General features: G+C 41.1%; 1 protein-coding gene across 3 annotated transcripts in view; it reads left to right on the forward strand.

Annotated features, from left to right (window-relative positions):
* Nucleotides 1–19,614, forward strand: part of NPNT (nephronectin) — an 89,348-nt gene that overhangs the window by 33,793 nt on the left and 35,941 nt on the right. For 2 of the 3 annotated variants that reach the window (XM_063135653.1, XM_063135654.1), the window contains exons 3-4: nucleotides 2,059–2,109; nucleotides 6,766–6,858. In XM_063135653.1, coding sequence (XP_062991723.1) covers nucleotides 2,059–2,109; nucleotides 6,766–6,858 — 144 coding nt within the window. The remainder of the gene's footprint in view (nucleotides 1–2,058; nucleotides 2,110–6,765; nucleotides 6,859–19,614) is intronic. The other variant, XM_063135655.1, reaches the window with a different exon arrangement.

Here is a 19,614-nt window from a genome sequence, read left to right on the forward strand (position 1 = left end):
CAGGGGAAGCTCAGCACCAGTGGGCAAAGCTGTCTTTCGGCTTCAGGGATGCTTGTCTTCCCTTGCTGTACTTCTGAGGATAAGCTTCCTGGGAACTGGAACTCGGTTTTAACACCCCTGCCCTGATGGTTAAAGAATAAGAAATAAAAATTACTTTGTAAGCCAGCATCATTAAAATGTCTTTGATCTTGAAAATAATGGGCTGCTTCGCTTAGCCAAGTTGAATCAAACACTTTCGGTACAATGTGCACAAAAAAGATCTGGGTTTGCAAAGGCACTTGCGGAGGGTGTTGGACATACTGCTATAACCACGAGCTTTGCATGCTTCTGCCTTCTTGCTACAACTGCAGAGAAACTGCTCTAAGAAATGCTGATCCTCCTTTATGCTTTGGGGATAAAAACAGATGCTACATTCTGCCATCTCAAATGATTCATGCTCTTTTTCATGCATGTTTACATTTAATTGTGGGGATTGTTGTTGGGTGTTGCCCATAGAAATTATTTAATGAGTTATACCTGTCATGGGTGGGGAGAAGCTATTAGTTGTTTGGGTGAGGGGAGGTCTGTGTTTTGAACATAAATGCAATTCTGTATAGCAATTTAAGATGCCGTAATCTGAATTCTTAAGCAGAAATCAGATTTGGACTTTGAAGATGCTCTGGAACCAAACGTTCTCATTAAAACCATTTAATGTAATTTGGGACTATTAATGTTACTCTTTATATTTCAACATGTGAATCTTTAAATATGCTGTACTTAAAATACAGAAATGCATCATCGTGTTTATGTGGGAAAATGAGGTTCTGCTATTCTTCGTTTCTTCCGTAGTGTTATTTTAAAACAGCATGATGTAATTTAGCAAAACATTACAAGGGAATACACACTGTGTATCAAGGAAACAGTATCCTTTGCCATGCCTGTAGAAAGTTACTTTTCCCCACACACAAGATACTGGCATCCTTTGTTTTTTAATCAAGGCAAAAAGCATACATTCGTGAGATTTGGCTTTCTGTTTTGTTTTGTTGTGTTGTGCACAATATTTGTTTTACTCTTGTTCACATGGGTGTTAGGTAGACTGTCCATCAAGGGTACTGCTAAGCCTGGGCCCATGGGACCTCAGCCCAGTCTATTTACCAGGACCATGGATCTTTTATCCAGAGCCCTAGCTAGAGTGACCAGATACAAAAGAGGGCAGGGCTCCTGCAGCTTTAACTGTGGTGATGAAGAGGGAATTTCAACAGGTGCTGCATGCATACAAATGACACCTGCTGAAATTCCCTTTTCTATACAACTGTTAAAGATACAGGAGCTCTGTCCTCCTTTCCATATGGTCACACTGATTTATATCTTGCAAGCTTTTAACTCCTGCAAACACTACAATAACTCTTGTAGCAAATATATTTTATCTAATGTGAACTGTGCTCCTTGATGACCTTTTTTTCATTTGATTCTACTGCATGGCCCTCTTCTGCTTACTTGATTAATTGCATTAAAAATACTGAACAAGGGTTTATGAACCAAAAACTTTTAAGTTTAATGCAATAAATAAGTAAGCTATGATTGCTTCATTGGTTCACAGCTGTTAAATGATCTATTAAAATTGCAATTGAGGTCAGTTAAACCAAAGTTAACAAACCAAGACCAATTGCTTTTATGTCATGGGTGGGGGGGCGTGCAATTTGGTATGTGAAAGGATACTGTCTCTTTATAGGCAAAACATATTTATTATTTTGGAGAACGCTTTTTTTTTTACCAGTAATCACTGTTAAGTTGGAGTTCTCTGACTGGAAGAACAAGAATAGCATAACGTCGATCCTTTTAGTAACTTTTATAGAGAATGTATCTATTTGCAAACATCTCATAACAAGATAGTGACATAAGGTATTTCTATTTTTAAATGTGTCCCAGTTTTATTTTTTTATTTCAGAAAAAAGCTTTGAATGTTGAATGTGTGTAATTCTCCGGGAATGTAGCAAGTTGATAAAATCCCAGCCAAGTCCATCCTCCTTGCAGGGAAAAAAAAGCTGGAATTGCTTTTTATGGACATTTGTTTTGCAGCTTTCTACATCTTAAGGCAGAGAATAGCCAGGATAAGGTGCCAACCCAAAGGTTAGCTGAACATATTTCTTGAAATAATTTTGGCACGGCGGTTTGGAGGTATGACCTCTAAAATCATACTTGGGGCATAAGAACAATATACAAAAACTCAGAGGAAATATGTATGTAATTATTTTATGAATTATTTTAGGGTGACAGAAGCACTTTATGGAAGCATTCCCTTTTGGCCATGGATTTAATGTCTAATGTAGACCTAGCATGGAATTATTTTCAATCATATCGACTTACAATTTAAATGATTTTGATTACCTTTTTATTTCTGAACAGTTTTTCTACATTTAAAATGATTAAAAAATTTTTTAACAATAATATATTTACAAATTGCTTTATTCAAGAGGGCTAATTTCATTGCCACTTGAAATCATGTGAGCATTTCCTGATGTGGAATGCAATCCTATACACACTTCCATGGGAACATAGTGTGACTTAGTTCTGAGTAAACATGCATAGGATTGCATTGCACCATGTTTACTCAGAAGTAAATCCCACTGTGTTCAATGGGGCTTAATCAGGGCTGGCCCCAAATTTTTTGCTATCTGAGATGAAGGTCAAGATGAGACTGAGACCTGGGCCTAATCTACCCCAAGCAGGATATTGCACTATGAAAGTGGTATATAAAAGGCAGGGGCCACACTACAGCTTTATAGCGGTATTGAAGTGTACTGAAAGATCTTTATAGTGATACTGCTTTATAGTGGTACTGAAGTGCACTGACAACTGTTGGGGCCCATTGACACATACCATATACTGCTTTCATAGTGCTATATTCTACTTGGTGTAGATTAGGCCCTGCTTAACTCCAATAAGGTTATTGTCTCATGTCCCTTCAGAGCAGTGTTTCCAGTATGTTTAGTATCTGGGTTGTTTTCACATGTTCTTTGAACTTGTGGAAGGGGAAGCAGGATTGTGTGTGTTGTTCTTGCTCCTAACCACCACAATATGTCCTTCCTCCTAACCTCCACACATTCACTTGAAGTTTGGAATACTGGCGTACAACTGCATATACATATGTCTGCCTTCATGCAGGAACAAACCACAGAGGCTCTATTCTGAATTTGTGATTCCCATCCCCCTCCACGTGTTGAAAAAGGGTCTTCTACTCTTAAAGATACATTCATATTTTATCATTTGGATACCAGAACCAGAGGAAAGCATCCTCATGAAAGTGCAGGATACCTTGTCTTTTGGCTTCCTGCCAACCCCTTTGACTTAGTCCAGTCATTCTCATACTCCAGGGTGCCATTTTGCTTTCTGAGAAATGTTGACACTTTATTTATTTTTATTTTATTTATGATTACATTTCTATCCCACCTTTTCACCTCTTGCAGGGAACTCAGGGTGGCTTACATGGTTCTCTCCATTTTATCCTCTCAATAACCATTTGAAGTAGGGTAGACTGAAAGTCAATGACTGGACCAAAGTCACCCAGTGAACTTCATAGCTGAGTGGAGACTAGAACCTGGATCTCCTGAATCCCAGTCTAACTACTATGTCACAATGACCCTGTTCAAACAATACACTAAGCCATTGTTAGGCTGCTAACCCTTTTGCAGTAAATGGTTAGTTAAACTCTGGTTATGTAGCCACCATGGTTAGGAATGGTTCACACAGCATGCTAAGTCATGGTTCACATGACATGCTAAGCCATACTGTTCAGTTCAAAATGCTTTACCACCATGGCTTAACATGTCATCTGAACAGGGTTATTGGCTTTTCTGAGATTTCCCCATAGCTGTCAATTGTAGTACAAGATACAACAAGGACTCCTAGAGTGCCTTTACCTAGAGATATCAATACCCAAAATACTGGCAGAGAGAGTGGAGATCGAAGTTCCCCAGAATTTCCTGGCTCTCGGAGGCAAACTTTTGGCTTTCAAGTTGATTTCAGCCTCCATTGCCAATAGTGGTCTGCCTGGCATACCTTTTGAGAATCACTGCTTCTCACTTTGCCGTATGAGTAATTCCACTGAACTTTCTGGAAGAATTCCAGTATTATGTACTATACCAAGGAATGTTTGCCATATATTATCTTGATATGCAATATTGATTTACTGTTACGCAAAATGCAAGTAGCTTAACTGCTAGGCACTTGGGTTTTTGTGTGAGTGTGAGCAAGCATTACAATTGTGCATGCACAGTTAACGGATACTTTAAAAGATTGCACTGACATGTTCGTATACAATTCACACCTAATGCCACAAGGCAGTAGGTAATTGAAAATCTCTTTGGAAATCCAATGCCTGCTTTATTTAAAATAGCCATAAGATTAGTTCTCCACCGGATCTTCCCATTGCCCGTGGAAACATGTGCACAGCATTTGGCACTGTCATTCCAATATGAGAGAGGACAGTTTTGCATATTGAACTGCTTAAAAATTAAAGGCCAGCTGCACACAATAAAAAAAATGTGCAAGTTGTAAATGTGCACATCTAAAATTGCTGCATAATAAAGTGCTTCTTGAATAAAGCAGATGATTTATAAGGTGTTGTTGTCTGGGTTTTTAAAAATAATACATTTGATTGAGTAAGAAAATGTAAATGCATAGTTAGCCCAATGAGGATCGTTATACATCCCTTGATCAGAAAGGGTACCCAGTTTCAAAAACTTCATGACCCCATACAACTTAATCATTGCCTTAGGTTGCTGCCCCATTGGTTTTTTAGTCTGGAATTGTCATTCTTCAGGCCCTCACCTTTCATAGAATGTTCAGACAATCTCATTGCCAACCCATTGCATTCCAGTGTTTTATGTCATCCATACCTACTTGAGATTTTTTTGGCAATAAAATACATTTGCAGTGCCAGCCTGTCTTGCGTGTAAGTACTAAGCACTATGAAAGCATTTAAGGTCTCTTTACTTTTAATTAAAAGCTTCCTTCTTGCAGTTTCGGTCCTTGTTTTTCTTCTTTCTGTTCAGTGTGGCTGTAGGATTAGTTATGGATTGTTCCTTAGGGTGCAATCATATGCCGACTTTCCTGGGAATAGGCCCATTGAACTCTGGGTATATGATTGCACTGTTAGTCAGTTCCTTTTCCCTGGAGGGCTTTTCTTATTGGTTTATTTTCTTCCCCTACCCACTCCATTACTTTTAATTCCAAGTATAGCTAGAAGACCCATAGGGAACAGGAACTAACTAAGAGGCAACTCATCACTAATAGCACGCCATTCTGAATAAGAACAGGCAGAAGCCACAAGGAAGAAGCTCTTAATTAAACTTGCAGAGGACTTTGGGTGGGAGGTGCTTACTTCTGAGTAAACCTAGAAGGATCTTGACCATTGGAATTTCTGGATGATATAGTGCTGTATTAACAGACATTTTAATTCCATTTCCAGTTAAGAACATAAGAAAAGCCATACTGGATTGGACTACAGGTTCATCTAGTCCAGTATTCTGTTGACACAGTGGCCAAACAGCTGCCCATGGGAAACCCACAAGCAGGACATAAGGGCTACAGCACCATCCACCCATGTCACCCATGTTACCTAGCAACTGGCATACATAGGGATACTGTCTCTGAGGTAGCCTGTAGCCATCAGGACTAGTAGCCATTGATAGATTTATCCTCCCTGAATTTGTTCAGTCTCCTTTTAAAGCCATTCAAAGGCTTTAAAGGTCACCCGTACATCTTGGGGAAGTGAATTCAATAGCTTAACAATGCACTATGTGAAGAAATACTTCCTCTTATCTGTCCTGAAACTCCCACCAATCAGCTTCATGGGATGACACCAGGTTCTAGTATTAAGGGAAAGGGAGAAAAATGTATCCACTCTCTCCATGCCATGCATAATTTTATACACCTCTATCATGTTCCCCTTTCTAAACAATCCCAGCTGCTGTAACCTTTCCTCATGGACCTCTCATTTGTAGGCCCAAATAACCGCCAAAACAAACGCCCCATTTTGTTTGCCTTTAGTAGTCTACGAGGAACATGAACTGAATTAGTGAGGAACATGAACTGGATCCAGCTATGTATAATTAAATGTATGGGGGATGGGGAAAATAAGATTTGTATTATATAGGGATGGTTTCTAAGAATTTTGAAACATACACACATATTTGTAGCATATGGAATCCTTTCCCCCTTTGATAAATAATTGTCAGTCACCTTCTTATTTGCCTCTTAATCTGCAATCCTATAAACACTTACCTGGGAGTAAGTCCCATTGAACTCAATGGGGCATACTTTTGAGTAAACACATATAGGATTACACTGTTGAAATTATCTTGCTATATCCTCATTTTACTAACTCTTCCGAGTGGCTTAAGGTAAGCACCATCGGAAGTTGTAGTTATACATTATCTCAGTAATCCATGTATTAAAATTACAATTTTAACTTTCCCCTTAAAATGGAAAATTTCATATAGATGCATTTTATATGTATTCATTGATATGGATAGATACACATCTATGTATGTTTGTGATTTTTTTTCTTCTTTTTATTTTTCTTCTTGATTTTTTTTTAAATGAAAAACTCCATATACCAGAAAAATGGTGGACAGGGAAGGATTAAGCTCTCCCTCTTCCCATCACCTCTCCTCTCTAAGTCAGCTCTTTACTCCTCATGTTAAAATGCATTGTTACAGTCTAATACTACCAGAACTTCAAAGAGACGATACGAATGATTGTTTTGCTTTTGTGTATTCACAGCTGTATGTCAGCCTGGATGTAAACATGGGGAATGTGTTGGCCCAAACAAATGCAAGTGTCATCCAGGATACACTGGGAAAACATGCAACCAAGGTAAGAAAACAAGAGCGCCAAATTTTAAAAAGCAAGATTCTTCATAGATTGTTTTTAAGTACATTTGAATCTTTAACTAAATGTTTCATTAACGTGGCAGTGTAGGGAGAGGAGCTAAATCCTGATCCGAGGGTTGAGTTACTCAGACAACAGAACAGCAGCAGTCTCTGGAGATTTATTCTACAAAGTATTGTATCGTTGGTTCCCTAGGTTACCTGACAGACTGCTGAATTTTGCAAGGCCAAGGCTGGTTAATGTTTTTGTAGTCATTTATGTTTTGGCTCCTTGGCTTGGTGATGCCTAAGAGCAGTGGTTAGTTGGTTTGATCTAAGCCCTGTTCAGTTGTTCCTCGACTAGGGAGTCTAAACATACAAGGATGAAGCATGCCAGCGTCACCCTTTCTGTTGACATATTTATTGCCCTCTACTCATGGAGGGTGACTGTCTGAAAAGGAGAGCCTCCTATATCTAGAAAAATCAGCACTCTGGATTGTGTGGAGAGTCATCATGGACACAGGGGACTCTCCTCTTCAGGCTGTCACACTCCACAAAGTAGAGGGTGACAAATGTGAAGGTGGAGGAGGATGGGTCTAACGTGCTTCCTCTCCTCGCATGTTTAGCCCTACCTAGCCAGCTGTTTCCCAGTTGAGGAACAACTGAATAGGGTTATAACTGTGTCCTCTTTTCTTACCAGCCACAGAAGGTGAGGAGGTGGAGCTGAACTACCAGAGTCCCTGTATGAAACCCTTGGTACCTTTCATCCAGTTGAATTGAATGGGAACTTCCATTCTCAAATAGGCTTGCTCATGAATTGTTCTTAGTGTATCCTAATGCAAACCTTGCCCTAAAATATTAAAAAGTTAAGCAATTGTTTTTGTTTTTAAAGACAGAGGATTGCTCACTTTCAGAGATCTGTAGGGAATTCTTAAAGTCAAAATGCTGGTTTTGTTGTAGATAGTAAGTATCTTGCTTCTAAAACTAGGGTGGAATTTACACAGCACCAAAAGAGAGTAAAATTGTATAAAAATTACCTTTGTTAATGTACCATATGGGTAGATGAAAATTTTGAAAATATTACTACAATTTAAACAGACATACAGTATGTCTCACCATAGTGGAAAAGGCTATGACTAGGTGACCGGTGTGTCAGCTCAGACTCCTGCCCAGGTGTTAAGTGTTGATGGGGAAGCTACAAGGCCCCTGCTGTCTCTCCTGATGGTTCTTTGCCTTTAAACCAGGCTTGGAATGGACAAGCCTACAAATATAGGATGCCTTCAAATAGAGCACTCTCCTCTTTAAAATAGGATTCATGGCCACCTTAGCAAAAAACAAACTAAAGACTGTATCCAATGTTACTTCTATATAGAGAAGCGGTATTGAAATGAGTGGGACTTAAGTTAGACTAACATTGGATACAAACCATTGGATGAAACCTTCTAATGCAATTTTTTTTAAAAAAAGACCCAACTTCCTTATTGAGTTTGTGAAGGAAATCTAATCGCAACAGTCCTAGTAAGTTTATAAGGGTAAAGAGGCTCTTGTTTTAGAATGACCACTGTTTCCCATGTATTGCACTATTCCCACTCACTTATCCCCAAAGTATTGTTTTATGTAGTGCTGAGCACTACATAAAGTCACTTTCTCCAGTTAACTTTGATTAATATTGCCTAAGCTTATTATGAAAAGGCAAATTAGTGTTGTAGTAAATCTGTCAATTTGAGAAAGGTGGTGTGGTACAGAGTTGTATTCCCTGAGAGTTGCTAATCCTTCCATGGCATAATGATTTCTAAATGCTTTTAAAAATTCACTTGTTCGGATATATTAATCCTTCCCTGGCAGGTTCTTGTGGGATCTAAGCTCCCCCTCCCACTGGCCTCATTTACTTCCCTACCTTTTCTTTTTCTGCCTCACAGTCACATTATTATATTTCCCTCTATTTCGAGTCAGGTACAACTGGGCCAGTTCTACACCAAGTGGGATAAAACACTTTGAAAACGTTTTGAAAATTGTATATGGAGTGTGTCATGGCCCCCAACAGTTGTCAAAACTGTTATACACTGTTTTAAAGCACTAGTGTAGATGAAGATGATGATGATGATGATTTGCATTTGTATACCGCCTCATAGTCGAAGCTCTCTGGGAGGTATATATAAGATAAAAACAAGATCCTTTGGTAATGTTGTCTTCTGTGGCAGTCTTACATTTATTCTAGAACTTTATCTCCAGAATTGCGAACCACAAAACACTTGAGGGATACATAAATTTTAAATATCAAATATATGTTTTCCCTTGGGCATTGTGAAACAATATTGGGTCTGAGGATCCATAGTGAACCAGATTGAACAGAAATAAGCGACAAATTTTGTGTTTGTAATTGTTTAGTTAACATAGAGCACTTGTAGGCTTTAGATTAGAGGTAAAGTCTTTATTCAGTTCTTCACATGTTCACACAAGTCTGCACTTAACAAGTTGCAGTAAGGGAAGGCCACTTCTCCATACTTCCTGTACCAACACTTCCTGTTCCCTTTCTAATTCTTCAGTCTCTCCAGTTAGTTACAGTACTCACGATAGAGTGATTCACAGTTATTCAGGGTCCTGTTGACAAATTTTCAGTTTATTTATTTATTTATTTATTTATTATATTTTTATACCGCCCAATAGCCGAAGCTCTCTGGGCGGTTCACAAAAATTAAAACCATCATAAAACAACCAACAGGTTAAAAACACAAATACAAAATACAGTATAAAAAGCACAACCAGGATAAAACCACGCAGCAAAATTGATATAAGGTTAAAATACAGAGTTAAAACAGTATAATTTAAATTTAAGTTAAAATTAAGTGTTAAAATACTGAGTGAATAAAAAGGTCTTCAGCTGGCGACGAAAGGAGTACAATGTAGGCGCCAGGCGGACCTCTCTGGGGAGCTCATTTCACAACCAGGGTGCCACAGTGGAGAAAGCCCTCCTCCTAGTAGCCACCTGTCTCACTTCCTTTGGCAGGGGCTCACGGAGAAGGGCCCCTGTAGATGATCTTAAGGTCCGGGTAGGTACATATGGGAGGAGGCGTTCCGTCAAATAACCTGGCCGCAAACCGTTTAGGGCTTTAAATGTCAATACCAGCACTTTGAATCGGGCCCGGACCTGGACTGGCAGCCAATGTGATGTGATCTCGCCAGCCAGTCCCTGTTAGTAAACGGGCTGTCCTGTTTTGTACCAGCTGAAGCTTCCGGACCGTTTTCAAAGGCAGCCCCACGTATAACGCATTGCAGTAATCCAAACGAGAGGTTATCAGTGCATGGATAACTGTAGCTAGGCTATCACTGTCCAGATAAGGGCGCAGTTGGTATATCAGCCTAAGCTGATAAAAGGTGCTCTTTGCCACTGAGTTCACCTGTGCCTCAAGTGACAGTTCTGGATTGAAGAGCACCCCCAAACTACGGACCCGATCCTTTAGGGAGAGTGCAACCCCGTCCAGGACAGGGCAAACATCACCTCGCCGGACAAATGAACCACCCGCTAACAGTACCTCCGTCTTGTCTGGATTGAGTCTCAGTTTGTTAGCCCTCATCCAGTCCATTACCATGCCCAGGCACTGGTTCAGAACAGCCACTGCCTCACCTGGGTTTGATGAAAAGGAAAGGTAGAGCTGGGTATCATCCGCATATTGATGACACCTCAGTCCACATCTCCGGATAACCTCCCCCAGCGGCTTTATGTATATGTTAAACAGCATAGGGGATAAAATAGAGCCCTGTGGAACCCCGTGGCTTAGGAGCCACGGCACAGAGCAATAATCCCCCAGCACCACCTTCTGGAAACGGCCATCCAAGTAGGAGCAGAACCACTGCAACACAGTACCTCCAACTCCCAGCTCAGACAACCTATCCAGAAGGATACCATGGTCGATGGTATCGAAGGCCGCTGAGAGGTCTAGGAGAACCAACATGGTCGCACTCCCCCTGTCTCTCTCCCGACAGAGGTCATCCCACAGGGCGACCAAGGCAGTTTCCGTTCCAAAACCAGGCCTGAAACCCTATTGAAATGGATCTAGATAATCTGTTTCATTTTTTGTACATATTTGTACAGCTCCCCAGTTATTATAATTGGGAACTTTTAAATGGGTAGTTCTCATGAAGACCAAAAATTCTCTAGTGGGCTACGGTCTTAGGGCAAAACTAGATGGGCGGCTTCTTACACATCTTCTTACACAAAAAAAGAGAGAACAAAAACAGACACAGGTTTCCATAATATTTGCATATGCTCATTTATAAGTACAAATTTAGAAGTAATTGTAATTTCAAAAGGAAATAGAAATTCAAATTCATCATAATGGTGACCAGGTGACCTGCGTGCCTTGCTCAGTCTAGGTGGATGTTGGTGGGTACCTTTAGGGCTCAGCTCTTCCTTCTGGAGGTTCTTTATCCTTATACTGGGGTTGCACTGAACTGCCCTTCAAGTAGAGGATCCCTCTGAAACCTGGTGGAGGATGGGAGCAGTAGTCCAATACATCAGGATTCCTTCCGAATGCAAACATCAGCTCTGGAGGAGGGATTTTCCTCAGAGGCACAGCAAGGGAGGAAAAGGTTAAGTTCCCCCTCCATGCCTACTGTGACTCCAATGAACGTCACTCGCCCAGCCCAACTGATTGTATTTAATTTTTTTAAAACGCCTGTACGTTAGATGCAAAGGCTCATTTCATATCATGTCTTGCTTGGCCCTTACATGCTTCTTCTTGACTGAGTGCAATTGCCATTTATTTCAAAAGGAATTAGGGCCGCTTCACACCACAGTGTAGGCAAGAGTCTCAGTTTCCACTGCAGGCTGATTGTCCCTTTTAAAAAATAATGATTAAAGGGCATTCCCATGGCTGCAGAAATGCAGCACCACAACCTATAAATATGTGCCTTGTCCAGTTTTGGCTCCTGGGGATATGTGTTGCTGCTTGTTTTCAAGCAAACATTCAATTCATTCAAATGTTATGGAAAAGTTGAAGTCAACCTGTAGTAGAGAGGCATATAAATTGGCCCTGATACTTATAACTTGGCTCAAACTTTGCATGGAAGAGATAGTGTAAATCCAAGATTGCCATTCATTTAAATATGGTTTAGTCCAGTCACACATTCTTGGATCTTCACTGATCACTTTGCTTTATACCCAACAGGAGCAAACCTGGGTATAAACAAACGATTGCATATAGTTTTAGCCTGAGCAGGGAATAGTACTCTTGATGTATAAGATGAAACTGCTTTGTCCAATCTTCTTTCCATGCCTTGTGCTGAACCTGGAGTTGCCTAGTTAATAGGGCCTTGTATCCTATTTGACCAGATGAACCTGTTGGTCTCTCTTCTAGCCCTGGCTGTGGGGAGTTGTTTTTTTATTTTTGCTCTACTGCACTTACGAAGCACAATGAAGCAAATTGCATTCAAAGAGCTGGGTTGGTGTGATTAATATTGACTTCCATGGCATCCCCTGGCCAGCTCCCTTATAGGTCATTCCATTTTATAGTATGAATGGCTTTTCCTGGCCTGGAAAAAACTGCTCTAATTATCACACTTTCATCAAATAAATGTTCTGTTGCTGGCAATGAGATCAAATGAAGTGTCTGGCTATGGGAATTTCTTATGTTTGTCATAATCCAGAAGGCTACAGTTTCTTTATATTATCTGTATAAGATAAACTTGAGTGTGGGTGTTTGTGTATACAGAATCACACATCATTCTCTCTCTCTCTCTCTCTCACACACACACACACCACAACAACATTCAGTTTTGTTGGGCAGGATATTTAACCTTTTCCATTTTCTTTCCATTACCTTCTGGAGACTAAATAAGGACAACTTGCCACAAAGCTGACATTTATGTGACCAATTACTTCTGAAAATTAATTGACCTTGCTACGAAGGCCAAATCTACTCAAATTCTTCACCTTTCCCAAGTTACCTCAGCTGAGATGTGCTCCTTCTCTGTGAATGAGTTATTTTTAGTATATGATCACATGTGCACAGTAGTAGGAGATTAAGGGTGCAATCCCATACACACTTACCTGGGAGTAAGATTAATAGAATTCATTGGGATTTAAGAACATAAAAAGTGCCGTGCTGGATCACACTGAGTGTCCATCTAGTCCAGCACTCTGTTCACACAGTGGCCAATCAGCTGTCAACTAGGAACGCACAAGCAGGACATGAGCGTAAGGAGCACACACACACACACACACACACACACACACACACACTCATGTTCCCCACAACTAAAATACAGACGTATATGGTTTCCAATGCTGAGGTAATATTTAGCCATCATGACTAATACTCATTGATAGTCTTATCCCCTAGGAATTAATTTAATCCTATTTTAAAGCCATCCAAATTGGTGTCCATCAGTACATGCATACTTCCTTCTGAGGTATACTTCCTTCACACATAGGATTGTGCTGTAAGGTGAGTGAGTAGGTAACTTCCTTTTAGAAAACAGAAAAGACCATTGTGAACTTACTTAGCATTTGCCTTTGTGTTTGTTACAACTCATTTGGGGTAACTGGATTAGAATGAATGAATTCATGGTGAGGCGGGGGAGATGCTATGCTCACTTCTGGATGGAAAAGGTGATTTAAAACAGTTGGGGAGGGAGAGGATTCTAGGAGGAAAGAATCCATATGCAAGTGAAAAACACCCCTTGTGTCTGTGGATGCCTCCTTAGAAGTGAGTACCCCTACTGTGCATTAGTGTTATGAGGGAAACACAAAACATGGAGCCCTCATAACATCTACTGTTAGAGTTGCACAGGGAAGAATTTTAGGTGGGCAAATGATCTGAAGTTAGTACCTGTTCGGGGGGGGGGAATAGTACAGAACCTGAGTTCAGTTCTATAAGCCCGGACAGGTGCCTACCTGTGGCACCTCCACATTTATTTATTTATTATTATTTATTACATTTATATACCACCCCATAGCGGAAGCTCTCTGGGTGGTTTACAAAAGTGTTGCCCCCAACCAGCTTGGCCAATGGTCAGGACTTATGGGAGTTGTAGTCCATCAACATCCGAAAGGCCATGGATTCCCCACTCCTGTTATAACGTCTCAAACAAAATTCTCCTGATCCAGAACTCCATGTCTGCGCATACATCGGTGGGTTTCCCTATTCATTGTAATGGTCTCAGGGCATCTCTGCATGCACAAGAGGAATATATGTCAGCAACTGCTCAGACTCCATTGAAATGAATGGAAGAGGCAGCTCCAGTCTATGAAGGGGGGGGGCAATGAATAGTGGGAAGCAGGGGACTATGTCCATTGGTGCTCATGTGTCCAGAAGGGAGAACTGGATTGGAATTTTCCACAAAACACTTGTATTTTTATTTCATATTTAAAAACCTGTCTATATAACTGTTCAAAAAGGTTGCTTTTGGAGATGAGGAAGAATGTTTTTGGGATTTAGTTTTTTTAGTTTTAAAAAGTCATTGTGATATCACTACTTTAAACTTGTGCTTTTTGTACTGTTTGAATGTTGTATTTATATACCTTTGTGAGCTCCCTTGGGGGCCTTTTGGGCTGAGAGGCAGCATAGAAACCCCCTTACCCTATAACATCTGATGCTCTGGGAGATTGGTTTTAAAACTTCCTTCCTTGCCTTTCCATATTGATTTCTCTGCCAAAGGACGCCTGTGTGTCTGCCAAGAAACTTTTGCACATTCCCAAAGACCAGGAGAAATTTTTGCCCTGCTTTTTCAATACCTTGAACAGGGTTTTGGGATTCTTAATTTAAATATGTTTCGGCTACCCTGCTTTTTTTCTGTTTCAGCATTTATTTGGCGTCCCCCCACAAAAGCCCATTTTATTATTTATTTATTTATGTGGCAATTAGCATTCTTCATAGGTCAACAGCAAGGTGGGAAGGAGGGTGGCTTTATGATAGGCACAAGATTCAACCAGTCAGCGCTCTGCGCAACCATATTCTCTTTAAAACAGAAGGAACTAGTTCCTCCAGGGATCGATTCACTTTAAAGCTTTGTTCATTTGTCCAAAAAGAGGTTCGCAGATCCACAGAGGATTCACCCTTCAATATTTGTATGTGTCAAGCCTAGGATTCCTTTGATCAGTTTGAAAAACAGCTGCTTTAGGACCATGCTGCAAATTCAAAAACCTATCTCTTCCCACAACCCATTCTTCTGCTCTCCTAATTGTGCTTGTTGAGTCTTTGCTGATGGTATTTGACGTAATAAACTGCCATGTTGTTTTACTGGGTCTCGGTCTTTTGACTTCTATTATGCCTTCTCCTCAACTGGTGAAGCTGAACATCTGTATGCAACCTCATATGACTGGCCCAGTGAACCACCTTTCTTCAGCCCTCTGGATCATCACTCAACAAATTTCCCACGGAGGGGTGAGGAAAATCCTTTCCTTCAGGTGGTGTGTCCCTTCCACCTGCACGGCTTTAAACCTACAGTGAAACCTCTTGCAAGCGTGCTGCTTGAACGGATCGCGGACTTCTTCTGGCTGCCACATGAACTTGCGGTATGATTGGCATGCAAAGTGACTGAGCATTGACACTTCCTTGAGGCTGTAATCCTCTCATCTAGAAAGGCTTGGCCCTCAACAATTCTCTCCATTTGCTCCTGCGGTTACCTTCCTGCTCCGGTCTTTCGGGATACATGCTGCCTTTTCTCAGCTCCTTTTTTAAACCAGAAAAGGAAGTTGCTTGCTTATGTCGGTTTAAAGAACAGCCTTGATGGAAACAAGAATTATAATTGTATTTCATAATAATCAATGTCTGAGTTTTTGTTTTCTTGAATGGATATGAGTACCTGTGTTAGCATGTAAAACGTACTGCAGAGGAGGCAATGATTCATGCACAGTTTTACATGCTTGACATGCGTACCAGTATCTGAGGAAGAGGGGCCCGAGCTCAGTCTTTGCATGCAGAAGGTCTCAGGTTCAATTCCTGGCATTTCCAATTAGAAATGTAAGAAGTAAGAGATTGTCTTATGCTGATTCAGACCATTGGTTCAGCTTGACCATCATTTACTACACTGGCTGGAAGAAGATCTTCAGGGCTTCAGACCTGAGTACCTCTAGACTTACATGGAGAGGCTGGAGTTAAGTAGAAGGTGATGACCAGAAAAAACACCTGCCTGAGAATCTGCCAGTCAAAATAGACAGTGTTGAGCAAAACAGGCATATAATCTGTTTTGTACGTCCTGTACGTTTCAGGAAAGTGATGTGTCCCATTACTACATTCTCAGTGTGAGTGTTTACGGCATTGTATATTTAAAAGTCGCAACAGGCCACATAGGGCTCTTGATTATTTGAGAAGCTCATTAGGTCATCCCCATCTTTGTGGGCAGCACAGTACAAGCTGAAAATCACTAAAGTCTGAACACTGTAGAACTTGGGTAGGCCAGTGGGCACCTTTGGCGATTTGAAAAACTGCCCTGGGCACCACCACAAAATGGATACTCTGCCAGTGAAAGCATCACTCTTCAGCCACCTGCCATCTTTATTTCCTAAGAATGTCTCTGAGCTCCTTGTGTGGCCGAGAGGCATTTATGAGATAAGACAATGTATTATTATTATTTATTTATATAGCACCATCAATGTACATGGTGCTGTACAGAGTAAAACAGTAAATCGCAAGACCCTGCCGCATAGGCTTACAATCTAATAAATCATAGTAAAGCAATAAGGAGGGGAAGAGAATGTAAACAGGCACAGGGTAGGGTAAAACTAACAGTGTAAAGTCCAAACAACATCAAGTTTTAAAAGCTTTAGGAAAAAGAAAAGTTTTTAGCTGAGCTTTAAAAGCTGCGATTGAACTTGTGGATCTCAGATGTTCTGGAAGAGCGTTCCAGGCATAAGGGGCAGCAGAGGAAAATGGACGAAGCCGAGCAAGGGAAGTAGAGGCCCTTGGGCAGGTGAGAAACATGGCATCAGAGGAGCGAAGAGGACGAGCGGGGCAATAGTGTGAGATGAGAGAGGAGAGATAGGAAGGAGCTAGACCGTGAAAAGCTTTGAAGGTCGACAGGAGAAGTTTATATTGGAATCCCAGCTGCCAGTAAGAAACATAGTTATTTAAACAAACAAACAAATAAATAGTGAGAGGGGTTAGTGTACCTCAGCAGGGGCCAGGAATATTGTCTGAGGGCACATTGGTTTCTGTGGGTCCACATTGCCTACCCCAGCTCTAAAACAATGTTGCATATTTGACAGAAATTGTGGTTGTTGCTACAGGAGGACTGTCAGACAATGTCACTCAAGCAAGTGCTTCAGTTGTGGGGGTAAAAGTAATATATCAGCACTTTGAACTAGGATCCCATGATAAATTGTGGTTATTGCCCCCAGCAATCAACCCTATACCATATCCTTCCCTGTGGGGAAGGTCTTCTCACTAGCATCAAAGCCACCTGTTGGATGGAACTTGATATTAGTGCTGTGTGCAGTCCCCTGATTCGCCTCGGAGGCCTCTCAACTTGAGGTGCCTCAGAACTGCCCTGTTCCACTTTGGATTCAGTTCTGAATCTGAAGCAGGTCAGCTGTTGCGGTTTCCCGGACACCCATGGGTGCCCAGAAAAGCCAGGAGTGAGGCCAACCAGGAGTCCATAGCACTCTGCTTCCCTCCCACTCACCCCCAAACCTGTTGCCTCCCAATCACCCTTGAACCTGCCATTCCTCGCCCACAGGACTTGCCTGTGCTGCCCCCCATATCCATTCCTTAGCACCCTAGTGATCTGCAAAGTAGGACTTGGGGCTAGCCCCAGGTTTTGTGGGACCCTTGGGCAAGATACTCTAAGGGGGATTCCCTCTTGAAGCGTGCCCATCTCTGTCATCACTGCCCATGTGCTTGCCTCTAGTTCCATTCTGCACAGCCACTCAGATGGACAGGACAGGTGATTGGAGACTGATCCTCCTTCTCCTTGCTCTTGTCACTGCTTGCCTGCTTGGAGAGGACAGTTGAATAGGCAGAGACAGCAAGGAGAAGGAGCATCACGAGGAACGTCTCCTGCTGTGCTGTGACCCTTGATGCCATTCCCTTGTGCTGGGCCTGGAAGGACAGCAGCACTGGCGCATCTAGCTTGGCAGTAGCAGGAATCATACTCTATCCGCCCGGAGAGCTTCGGCTATTGGGCAGTATAGAAATGTAATAAATAAATAATAAATAAAAAATATCCTTAAAAGGAGGCAACATTTCATCATTGCATGTAGAATTTCAGTCATGATTAAAGATATAGGGCCTGTTCAGACAACACACTAAGCCATGGTTTTAGGCCCCTAACCCTTTTGCAGCAAATGGTTAGTGAACATGTTTAAACTATGATTATGTAGCCACCATGGTTAAGAATAGTTCACACAACATGCTAATTCATGGTTCACATGACATGCTAAGCCATCAAGTTTAACTCAAAATGCTTAACCGTGGCTTAGTGTGCCTTCTGAACAGGGTCATCGTCTAGCCAATCTGTTTGTGCACCAGCTAGCAGCTTTTATGCAAATACAGCAGCACATGAGCCGGTTCTTTTTCTGAAACATTGTATGTGTTTCCACTAATTATCTCTCTTCTTGCAATGCAATGTCCAAGCTTAGCAGCCTGCGCTTACATTTGAGGCTACTTTTCTAGAGTGCCACAACACCCAACTTGCTCTAAATGCTTTTCCAATATGCAGCTTTGATGGGACAATCTTCTTGTGTTGTTGTTGTTGTTGTTGTTGTTATTGGTTCTCTCCCCGCCCACATACCCTCATCTGTACAAGCGTGGATGGCTTCATTGCCAAATCGTTTGGTTTGGTATACTAGAGGAAAATCTCAGCGAGCTTCATAAATGGGCCTCATTAAAATACCTCTCAGACCCCATTAAACATTTTTGAAGAGACCAAAGAAGCAAGGTAGGCTGTAGGCGATGTGAAAAGATTGTGGAAGTCTTTGCAACTTTTCATCTTAGAGGATCCAAACTGCTGGGTTCTAATTCTTTTCCCTCTTTTGTCCAGAGAGTATTTATTCTAAGTGAAATGTTTAGAGAACACTTGAAATAACAAATAGAGAGAAGATATGTTTCCTGACCTCTTTCTAAAACACAGCATGTGTGTGCCAATTCATTAAGTGCCTTGCAGTTCTCTGACTCTCAGCTAGCTTCCATCAGTAGCCTGAAACTGTTCAGAAATCACCAGTCCTTCCCTAAACAACAAAATATATAATTATTCATAAAAGGACCTAGTGTCGTGTCGTGACTAAGAGGCTGAGCTAAACACTAATATTTGTCCTGAGAATGGATGCCTTTAGACAAGCTTTTCTGTCTCAGACTCATATCCTGCTCCTCTTTGGAATATAAGAATAATCATACTGATTTGTTGCCATATTATTGTATCTTTTTTAAATTATTATTGTGAAGACTAGGACAATAATAATTCTGTAATGGGACATTTTGTTAAGAGATTGCACATGGCACAGTTTATCCAGCTGACAGTTTTTTCAGGTGTTAATTACATTGATTCAGCGCACATGACACCCTACAGGCATGCGAAGACTATGCCAGTTTCCCCTTGTGTCTTTGAGTCCTGGCTAGTTCAAATGGAAATGCAAGGGCTAGTAAGGTCAGTAGAGGAAGCACATTTAAAAGGAGGGATTGCCCAGGTGTTGTATAAAATCCCATGCACTGTTGCATCTGTATTTTCTGATGTTGTGCCATACAACTAGAATATTGGGTAACGACTACTTTCCAGATGCAGCCTAAGGCCTGTATGGAAAGTATTTTTCTACATGAGGATTCCTGAT

This window comes from Elgaria multicarinata, chromosome 10 (genome assembly GCF_023053635.1).
Source record: "Elgaria multicarinata webbii isolate HBS135686 ecotype San Diego chromosome 10, rElgMul1.1.pri, whole genome shotgun sequence".
NCBI classification, from domain to species: domain Eukaryota; kingdom Metazoa; phylum Chordata; class Lepidosauria; order Squamata; family Anguidae; genus Elgaria; species Elgaria multicarinata.